We start from the raw sequence: 10,286 nt of genomic DNA, 5'->3' as shown, positions 1-10,286 counted from the left end.
AATTGTCATATCATAAATGAACACATTGAAGTATTGCAAGCAGCAATAGTTGAAAAACACATTACCATTGATTTCCGATTCCAAAAGTAGTTTATAAATTCTATGTGGAAATATGATGAGGTGGTTAAAGATTTTTTATGGTTTCACAGTCATGATAGTCCTCTGAGGGAAACCGGAACACCAATGTGCCCCACTACAAAAATTAGTTTATGTTTGACACCACTTTTTTAGTGTCACCATTATGTGTCATCATTGATGACATAACCCAAAACCTATACACATTTTGTTGACCTTTTAAAAATGGTTTGTGGTGGTTGCCCTTCCAGGGGAAGAAATTCAATCACACTAGCTCTTTGCTTCTGACGGGCATCAGACACTTACATTATTTTCAAAATGGCCGATAGGAAGCGGACGGGCTTAAACAAAACTTGTTTTAAAGAATCATTCAAAGAAGTATTCAAGCTACCGACTGAAATTTTTAGGAAAAAAATGTCAGCAGTGGGTTGGTTAATTCAAGTTGAGATCTGTACTTTTTGACTGCCCCTCACAAATGTAAAGCAAAAGTGTACTTCAGTGGCATGGTGATGAAGTGCTGTCTCCACAAACGAAAATTATTCAGCGGCAGCATCACTTCTCACAGTAGCGGTGAAGCAGTGAGCGGGGAATCGTTTACATGAGACAAGACTCAGCCCTCACATACAAATTTCATTTTCAATTTTAAGTGCACTTATAATGGAGCAGAATTCTTGATTCTTGTAGTAAGCAATGTCCCCCTTTACGTTATTCTACATTTTTAACATTTTTATGGATGTGTCATTTCCATGCTGTCATTTGGAGTGCACCACCAACGTGGCCAGTGCAGGAAATGAATCAGGCAAATAAGAATTTGTATTGACATGTAGCAAGATAGTAGAGGAACTGAATGGCTCAATCGGCATTGTGTCATATTCTCTAAGAGTGACTTGGGAAGGTTTTTTTTTTCAACAACAACAAAAAATATGGTGATAATAGCTTTCTGGTGTAATTTGAGAAGATAATGACATTCCTGTGTAGAATTAGAGTTTATCTCATATTACAACCTTATCTCAATATGAATTATTTTTATGAAATTAGAACTTTAACCTAGGGATATTTACACTTGATTTTCATGATGCGGTGCCATTTCTCAATGTCAATAATGCTTTAGACACAACTATACTACACACTTGTGACTAAATAGGCAAAGTCGTACCACTACATTTTTATAGTTTTATTCCCCAAGCTTAAGTGCAGCCTTTACTTACTTAAAAAAAAACAAAAAAAACAAAAACAAAACAAAGGCAGTTGTGACCTGTCGCACACTATAAAAAGGGAGCCATCTGATTTTGGAACGTGCATTCACCCATTTTCTATGCTGACTATCCCCATTAGGATTAGGGGGACCTCAGGTCTAGCCTAGCTGTCTTTGCGTGACCACATACATACACAACAGTCCAAACTGGACTGTGGATATGTGCCAATCATAGGGCACATATAGACAAACACTGACGCCTCTGTACAAGACACAAATGAACCAAACAATGTTTTGGAACTTGGAAATAAGAGTATCTGGAACACGCAAGAAAAATAAGAACCCCCTCACAAAGGTCGGAGCAGAAATCCAACCGCTGTGTTGTAACATAGAGGCGACAATTGTAATGTCCAAAATTTATTTGAAAAATGCAAAATACAGATAGAAAAATTGTTTTTAGAAAGCAGAATCATTTGAATAAAAGTGATGTCACTTTACAAATACTGAAAATTCATTGAAAAGCTTATATGAGTACAGTGACCTTATCCCGCATTATCCCTCAAAGTTTAAAAAGAAATCGTTTTAAGTAACCATTTGCACTTCTGAGGGGACAGCAAAAACTGTGATGAGAAATGTGCAGAGATGACTTTGGCTTACCATGTAAACAATATCTGAGGCAGTTATAAACGGATACAATGCTCAAACACAAACTTGCAACATTGTTCATTTTAAATGCGATTCTTTAACTACTTGGTTATTCAGCTGGCATGAAAGAATGCAGGACTTGTGGGGAAGAAGACTGCGGTTCAATGCCAGCTGTGTCCCACTTTAACTTCCTGTAAATGTCACTTTTGCGAAATTTCTACATTGATTTCAGCCCAACGCTGTCTGTGTTGGATGAAAACAACAATGCCACAAATGTAACAATTCTTAAAAGATTAAGTTAAATTAAGTGGAGTGAAGGAAAATGTAAAAATTTCCTTCATAGCTTGCACTTTATTCCGCTTTGTTGTCCTCGTTCATATCAGCAGTTCATCTGCATCCATGTCTACACGTCACTCGCATGTAATCCATGCATGTTGGCACTGCGGCCCGTGCGCACATCACATCATGCGGATGTCAGTCGTCGATGAAGGTCAGCCGGCCTGGCCCTTCGTTCTTCCTCCAGCGCCTGTACCTCTTCATCTTTGGGTCGGTTGCCATTTTCACCTTCATCTCCTCTTCCTGCTCTGCTCTGTACAGCTGGAGGAGAGACAAGAGTAACCATTTATACCCGCTGACAATACAATCTACAGGCAGACAAACTACAGTAATTAAGAACACTGAAGTGGCTTGAATTCACTGCAAGAGTCAGGACATTGAAAACACTAAAATGCTAACTAAAGTCTATAATTTCAAACAAAAGTATACCATCTTAATGCTAACATATATCCTATATACGTCCTGTATATCAAGTTATGTAAAGTTGCAAGTCACTGTAGTGTGCGTGTGCATGTAGCCATCATAACTGCGAGACAGGGGGAAACTGAAGTGACCTCTGACAAGTTAGTCCGTAGAACCAGCAAACTTTGTCAGGTCTTTCTCTCCTGGTTGATCACACATTCTTTTCGTGGCTCCAGGTTTTTTTTTCCTTTCAGTTCTTTTCTTCCCATGATTTAAAAAAGAAATTATTGCCTGAGCATATTCTTCCATGAAATTTGTTTGGTTGAGTTTAAACATTGTCCTCCACAGTTTGGGAATCCCTGGAGGAAAATATTAAACAGTTAAGAAATTCATGCATCAAACTTTTTTCTGCTGTGCTTCAGTGCATGAAAGAAGAGACAAGAGATGACATGGCAGGTGTCCATGAGGTAGATTTGGGCTGGGTTGGAGATTAAAAGAATCTTGGATTTTTCATCTGTGTTGATCATCACCACAGTTAAGGGTTTTCCAATATGTTGAACAACCTGGCATTCCAGTTTTGATTCAGTTGAATTTTCCTGGCAATTGTCCATTCATCCATCCATTTTCCGAGCTGCTTATTCTTACAAGGGTTGCGGGAATGCTGGAACTTATCCCAGCTATCTTTGGGCAGGAGGTGGGGTACACCCTGGACTGGTCGCCAGCCAAATATAAACAAACAACCATTCACACTCACATTACACCTACATGCACGGGGAGAACATGCAAACTCCACATAGGCGGGGCCGGGATTTTAACCCGGCCCTCGAAACTGTGAGGCAGACGCTCTAACCAGTCTCCCTAAAGTAAAATCATGCAACAGTATACAATATAACCCTTTTAACAACTGGTACTTTCACATACATGGTGCAGCAAGACAATAATAATGTTAGTACTTTTTGTAGAAGGTAAAGTATATCATGCCTGTGAGTCAGGGGTGCAATAAATTGGGAATTACTGCAATTTTTATCTTTTTATTAAACCTGCTATATATACTGTATATATAGATCAGTGTTGGGAAAATGAATATTCTATACATAGTAGTTCAATTCACTTCAACTTCCATTTCAATTCAATTTTGGGGTTAGCTGCTGACTGTTAAAAAATTATGATTATTCTTCTTCATCGTTAAGACTTTCTCAATTTTTAACAAAGTTCAGCACTCCAAAAGTGATCTACTGGTTTATCATAGTTCATTTGTATTGTATCATCCTTAACACGCTGGCATTTCATTTCTCCCATCATTTAATGTCTTGATTTATTTATTTTGGGGGTTAACCAGGAATTCAAAGATAAACAGAACTGCAGTCTTTATGTACAAACAATAACAGTATGACAGACATGATGATGAAATGACATCTTGATCGCATTATATTCTCAGCAGCTCTGGCTGACTAAAAGAACAAAATATTTTACCAATTCTTATATTACGAAACAAAATAAATTCCATATCACAACATGATCATAGAAAATCTTGAGAGGGAAATAGGAAATGCAGCAGGTGTACATGGTGTTCTGCATGCTCCTTCATAGTTATCATACAAGGAGGAAAGTGTACAACACTTCGGGCTGCTCCGTGTGTTGTTTAAAGGATTATAATTTCTTGTAACGTGGGTTGTTATTAGCATGTCCGTATGCTGGTCAGGTCACTTACATTTGACTTTGAAGGAGGTCTGCCTGGCAAAAGAGCATTTAATTTTAATGTCACAAACCTCAAAGTTTTCCTTGATCCAGAGCTGTTTTTCCAGGAAGGACTGCCTAGTGACTTCATCCAAACTGTCAAATTGTGACTGGGAGATCTTCATGTACCTCCTAAGGTTTCAAACCGTAGAGAGAGGTGAAATGCAAGCTGATGGCCTTACTCAGCAACACTACATTGGAATGGACCTGCCATAAACAACTCACCTGATTATGTAAAGCTTCTCCTGGTCCCCATACTCCTCCCTGCAGATGGTGAAGTGGTAAACCCAGGAGACGTACCACACTACATAGTTTACCAGGTAGCAGGGGAACAACACTATCTGACACAGCAGGATGTCTGACAGGTTGGGTTTCTGGCAGCCACCTTTGATGTCGATCTTAGTTTTGATGATGTCTCGGATCACCTCCTCCTCCTGCTCCCGGATCTCCTCTTTGGAGCGCCGGTTCTTGCCCTTCTCCCTTGTGCGGTTCAGGAGTCCCTGCTCCTTGGCAATGAGGGTGGCCTGGATGCGGTATTTGGGGATGTTCACCAGGCAGTTAATGGCCTCATTGTAGCTGCTCCGCCAACTGTAATACTGGAGAGGGGAGACGACGTTCCGTTTGATCATCTTATGTTTACTGGTTGTTGACCATTTGTGCAATGTCCTTCCAGCCAAATGTTTTTTTGTCCTGTTTACCCACACTGTCAGGGATGAGAATAACCAATTTGGAAAAACCATGCAAATGTCTGTCGATTTGGGGGGGGGGGGTTTTTAGCACCTATCGGAACACAGTGCACAGCACTTTGCCGGGAATGTCCACTTTTTGTATGTGTTCGGTTAGACATACCGTTTTCAGTCCTATCTGCACGGTGACACTTTTTTTCAAGCCATGCCCGCCTGAAACAGTTTTTGATTCCAGCATCCTTGTCAATTGCCCTCGCTCGATCTTCATCCTTTTTTTCCCCCAACACTTTTGCCATTGTAAAACTATCAACACACCGTCGCTCAGTTCGCCCTATCACTTGGCTAACTAACAAGTTACACTGCGATTTCTGAGAACCGAGAACACATGTACATGGCAATGGTGAAACTCGATTAACCACTAACACGAATGGATCGTTACGTATAACTCTTTTGTCCAATCAAGTAATCTGCCACAAACGAGTTTTAATGTTTATGTCGCAAAATATTTACACTACCGAGCAAGTTAGAACCGCATATGATAGTAGTGCTGGTGCTAGCACTGAGCTGAACTTGCAGCTCGGAGCCCACCACCGAGAGGCAAGCGCACGGTACCCCCCACCCCACCTCCACCCCCTTGAATTTTTTTCAACGGATGTGCGCTTATCTCAAGAATGGTCATTTTGGTCTGAAAAAGTCGGAAATCCGCCGATCGGTGGAAAATTCTCGTCCCTGCACTGTGTTTGCTGCACCCTATCTCAGCTATCTTTGGGGAGGACACAGGGAACACCTTAAACTGGTTGCCCGCCAATCGCAGGGCACATATAAGCAACACATTCACACCTACGGGCAATTTCGAGTCTTCAATTAAACTCCCGTGCATGTTTTCCACGCAAACTCTACACAAGCCAGACCGGATTGACTTTGGGTCCTTCGGCAGATGTGCTAGCCAGTCGTCCACCATGCTGCCATTTATAGAAAGTCTCTCATAAATGATTTACCACAGTAAAAATTAGTTTGCAACTAAAATATAGTTAACAGATTAAGTTATTCTATCATCCTTAATTACTCTATTCTTTGTAGGCTCCAGCACCCCCATGACATTAGTGTGGATAAGCGGTCCATTAAAATGGCTGAAATCATATATGTGTATATTGTCTAAATTCCAAGCTATTTTTCACCATTTCAGTTGTCCAGATGTCTGGGCTGTGGCTAAAACCAAACCCACTCACAAGTGTCAGCGCTCTCACCACTATTTAAGTATTTACCTCCTTCATCATCATCATCTCATCTCAAAGTCTCATCACTGCAGTTTCAAGTTACTTACTAATAATAACTTTTCCATAAGCATTTTCACCAATACAGCATTGAGCAAGTTAGAAAGCTATGCTCTAAAACGCATCTTCCCTTAAGTGTTCTATGTTTTGCGTTACTTGGTCTAAAGTGTCTCAAGTTGTGTGGACCCACGCGCAGTGTGGTGGCAGTCCAATACGGCTCAGCTTGCTACATGTGCTGCTTGTGGGTCCATGCTACACTTTCACTGGTAGCGTGTGTAGCTAAACAAGGCTCCTATTCAGCTACGCAATACCTGGAAGACAGAAATGGCACATATGGTGACGAGGATTACAATCCTGACGTCCACTTTCGGGGTGAGCTGTCGGCGGTAGTAAGTGTAGTAGTGGTGGTAGTACTCCTCAGGGTGGTCCAGCATGTAATCGTAGTCCCTCCGAGTGTCCTCATCCTGCACACATTTTGGGTTTGCTTTTAGAGAGCACTACAATAGTTCCACATACTAGGAGGAAGGAATTTTAGTATTTGAAATTGTTTGCGTGTACAAGTGGTACGTTCATCGTCCTTGCCAAATGTGGCACTTTTTCCCACTAGACAGGCAATGAATCAAGGTCGGTCTTTCAAGTACAAGGGGCACAGATCAGATTCTAAATCATCTTGCTTTGACCACCAGTCATCTTTTTTTAATATTCAAACTATGCATTAGTAAGATTCCCAGTGTCACAGCTTCTTACAGTCAGTAGGAGCTACTGTAAAAGCTTAACTTCAAATTTGCCTCAGGTGAAGGTCTAAAGTGTGATGGTAAATCACAGCTCATTGTTTGGCTCCCTGGCAATCACTTGATAATTCAATGCGATGCCATGCATCCGATTATCAAAAAAGCAAGCACACCCACTTTAAATCACTTGTTGACCAACAAATTCCATAAACCAGATTCTGACAAAATAATGATCACACAAAACAAAGCATTGCTATTTTAACACTATTTTGGTGAAACATTCCATTTATGATTTTAGTTATGGCGTGTGTCGAACGTTGCAGATGAAAATGGGAGCAAAAACATAAAAAAAAAAAAAAGTAAATGGAATTGAAATGAATTCTTTTAAAAAATTATGCCCCGGGTTTAATGGACGCCGTCTTTTATTGTAGTTACATAAGCGAGGAGAAAAGAGACTTAGGAACTGAATCGACCTTTAGAGTTTCGTAGGCTGTAGCAACAAGCAGGAACCTTTGCTGGGCAGATTCCACGGTTTCCCCCTCCGACCCTGGCTCTCCAGGTCTGAACCGGTCCGGGTGATAGCGGCGGGCCAGCTGCCGGTACGCCCGAGCGATCTCTGCTTTGGAGGCCTCCCGGGTGACCCCGAGCACGTCATAACAGACCTTCATCCCGCAATATAGACCTTCTACCAGTGCCTTGGCCACCGGCAGCGAGGACGTGGACAACAATAAGGCCGAGAGCCACCACCAGGACCGCACTGCGGACCCGCGGCGGAGCTCCGACGGGACAACCATCTCTGCGACTACCGGTGCCTATGTTAGCCACACGCCACGTCATCAAAAGACACTGACGACAACGCGCATTGCGGTCGCGTGCAGATGATGCAGGCAACGTGGGAACACCACTGATCGAATAAATAAATAAATAAATGGATAGCGCAGACAGATCGAGCGGTGTGTCGATTGGTCGAAACCAGTGGCCGCCATCTTGGTACTCCTACAACGTGAGGAGGACACGGTTGGATTACGGCGGGGTTTTTCCTCAAAGTTTGGCATGAAGAATAAAAATTGGTAGTGTGAGCAATTCTGGTAACGTGAAGGATTTTTAATTTGACTTGGTAAGCCAAAAAAGGCTAAGTGCACAGGAAAGGCATATAACACAGTGACTACCAAGAAGCCTTGCATATTACTTAGGGCCAATGTTCCCTCAAATTTTTACGTGTCTGAGCAAACACACTCAGGCCGTGATCGCTCCTTTTGACCATTGTGAGCAACATCAGATGTATGCACTGTGGTCAATCAATGTCATCCATGGAAGTTACATGGCTCATTAAAAGGTTCAGATTACATTCCCATCAAAACATTTTTAAGAACAATTTTGTGTTTTGCAACCTTACACTCAAAATGTCAACAAATAAAAAATGCATTACAATACAAATACATACCAAGCCAACTATTAAATATAAATTTGAAATGTTGCTTCCAACTTTGTTTCTTTTTTTTTTTTTTTAACCCGCAATGATATTTTAGATTTTCTTGGTTTAAAACTGAATTATTGCTTGCAGAATATCTTTAGCAATGCATGTTGAAAGCTGAATGATGATTTCAAACAGATTTAAGATTGATCTTGCCTCCTATATTTAAAATACAGAAATAGCTTTTTGGGCAATGTATCGTCTGTGCTTTCATCCTCAATCAGGCTGTGCCAAGGTGGAATTTTAAAATCATACACAATCTCATCCTGCACTTTCTACTTTGGCTTCAGACCAGACCTTTCTCATACCCGGTTTGTTATTATGAGTATACCCCTTTAAAATGGAGGAGAGCAGCGTCAGGTAAAGTAGGAAGTAGAGTGTGTAGCCGAGCAGCAGCTCTTCATTTTTTTTTTTTTTTTTTTCTTTATTGAACATTAAACAGAACAATACAATTCAACGCAGAAGACAATTTGCCAGGGGGGTCAAAAAGAAGATTACATTCTACAAAAAAACATGAAATAAACTACACAAATTTACCGTTTTAATGGCTTTAGCGTTCATAGAATTCTTAATGGTATGAATATACTGTCTAGTTTCATTTTGAAAGAAAATAAAACAAGGATTTTTATTTATACACCTACATTTATGAATATGAAATTTAGCTAGTAAAATTATAAGATTAATCATATAATAGTGTCTGTTTTTAGACGAGGTAAAAGACGTGAAACCAAACAGTATATTTTCAAAACAAAGAGTAAAACTGTTGTCAATAAAAGTAGAAATAAAAAGACAAACATCTTTCCAGAAATTATTGGAGACAGGGCAAGACCAAAATAAGTGAAAATTATCTTCAGGGCAGTTTGAACAGAAAGAGCAATCAGTATCAATTTGTTTTTTAAAACGCTGTAAAATAAATATTTTGGAAGGATAAATTTGATGAATTAACTTAAAAGATACTTCTTTTATTTTGTTGTTAATCATATATCTAGTTGGTAAGATCCAGATTCTTTTCCAGTCAAGATTATGTAATAATTGGTTCCAATAAGATGTTATGTGAGGAAGAGACACTATGTCCCTTTGATATAAAGTACGTATGGAACGATTGTTTTTACGTGTTCTCGAGAAACAAATCCTGCCTACTTCGCTTTTAGATGGATCAAGATGCAAAGGAGCTGGTATTTGGTCCGCTGGGCTTCTAAATAGCAAAGAGACACCAGCAGGAATTGCATTAATGATTATCTTAAATTCGTCAGTAGGGATTAACACATTGTGTTTTGATATAAATTCTTCATAAGTAAACAGCAAGCCATCGGAATCAAACAGCTGGTGAACCAGTAGTATATTATGAGAAAACCAGGCAGGGTAAAATAAGGATTTGTTTCTGTATGTTATGTCTTTGTTATTCCATATGTAATATCTGTGCGGAGAGAAGTTATGTTTATATAATAAAGACCATGAGAGAAGCATCTGTTTGTGAAAGTTTGATAATTTCAATGGGATTTTTTCAATCTTGTAATTGCACAGTAAAAGAAAATGTAGGCCACCTACTTTAGAGAAGACAAAATTTGGTATGAAATTCCAAATTGAGGAGGGGTCTTTAATGAAGTGCTTCAGCCAATTAATTTTAAAAGTATTATTTAATGTTTGAAAGTCTAAAAAATTTAGGCCTCCTTTGTCATGAGTGTTCATTACAACCGATTTCTTAATATAGTGAGTTTTATTTTTCCATAC

The 10,286-nt window shown here is 39.8% G+C and overlaps 1 protein-coding gene across 1 annotated transcript; it reads right to left on the bottom strand.

Moving 5' to 3' along the window:
- Positions 1-1,685: 1,685 nt before the first annotated feature.
- dnajc25 (DnaJ (Hsp40) homolog, subfamily C, member 25) lies at positions 1,686-7,979 on the bottom strand. The gene is made up of 5 exons (XM_061802069.1): positions 7,555-7,979; positions 6,662-6,814; positions 4,616-4,986; positions 4,423-4,522; positions 1,686-2,512 (listed from the first exon to the last, which is right to left on the bottom strand). Exons 1-5 carry the CDS (start codon positions 7,873-7,875, stop codon positions 2,390-2,392), a joined length of 1,068 nt encoding a protein of 355 aa, XP_061658053.1. The 5' UTR covers positions 7,876-7,979; the 3' UTR covers positions 1,686-2,389.
- Between the last annotated feature and the right edge of the window lie 2,307 nt (positions 7,980-10,286).

Source organism: Syngnathoides biaculeatus, chromosome 17 (assembly GCF_019802595.1).
Source record: "Syngnathoides biaculeatus isolate LvHL_M chromosome 17, ASM1980259v1, whole genome shotgun sequence".
Classification (NCBI taxonomy): Eukaryota; Metazoa; Chordata; class Actinopteri; order Syngnathiformes; family Syngnathidae; genus Syngnathoides; species Syngnathoides biaculeatus.
Note: the sequence above shows the minus strand (reverse complement) of the source record. Positions and strands in the feature narration are given on the sequence as shown.

Bases quoted from the DNA above. Each gene is read 5' to 3' on its own strand.
- dnajc25 (XM_061802069.1), bottom strand. From the start codon at position 7,875: ATGGTTGTCCCGTCGGAGCTCCGCCGCGGGTCCGCAGTGCGGTCCTGG. The intron at 4,987-6,661 runs GTATTGCGTAGC...TCCCCTCTCCAG, and splicing joins GTGCCATTTCTGTCTTCCAG to TATTACAGTTGGCGGAGCAG. The intron at 2,513-4,422 runs GTTTGTGACATT...TCTCTCCTCCAG, and splicing joins GGATCAAGGAAAACTTTGAG to CTGTACAGAGCAGAGCAGGA.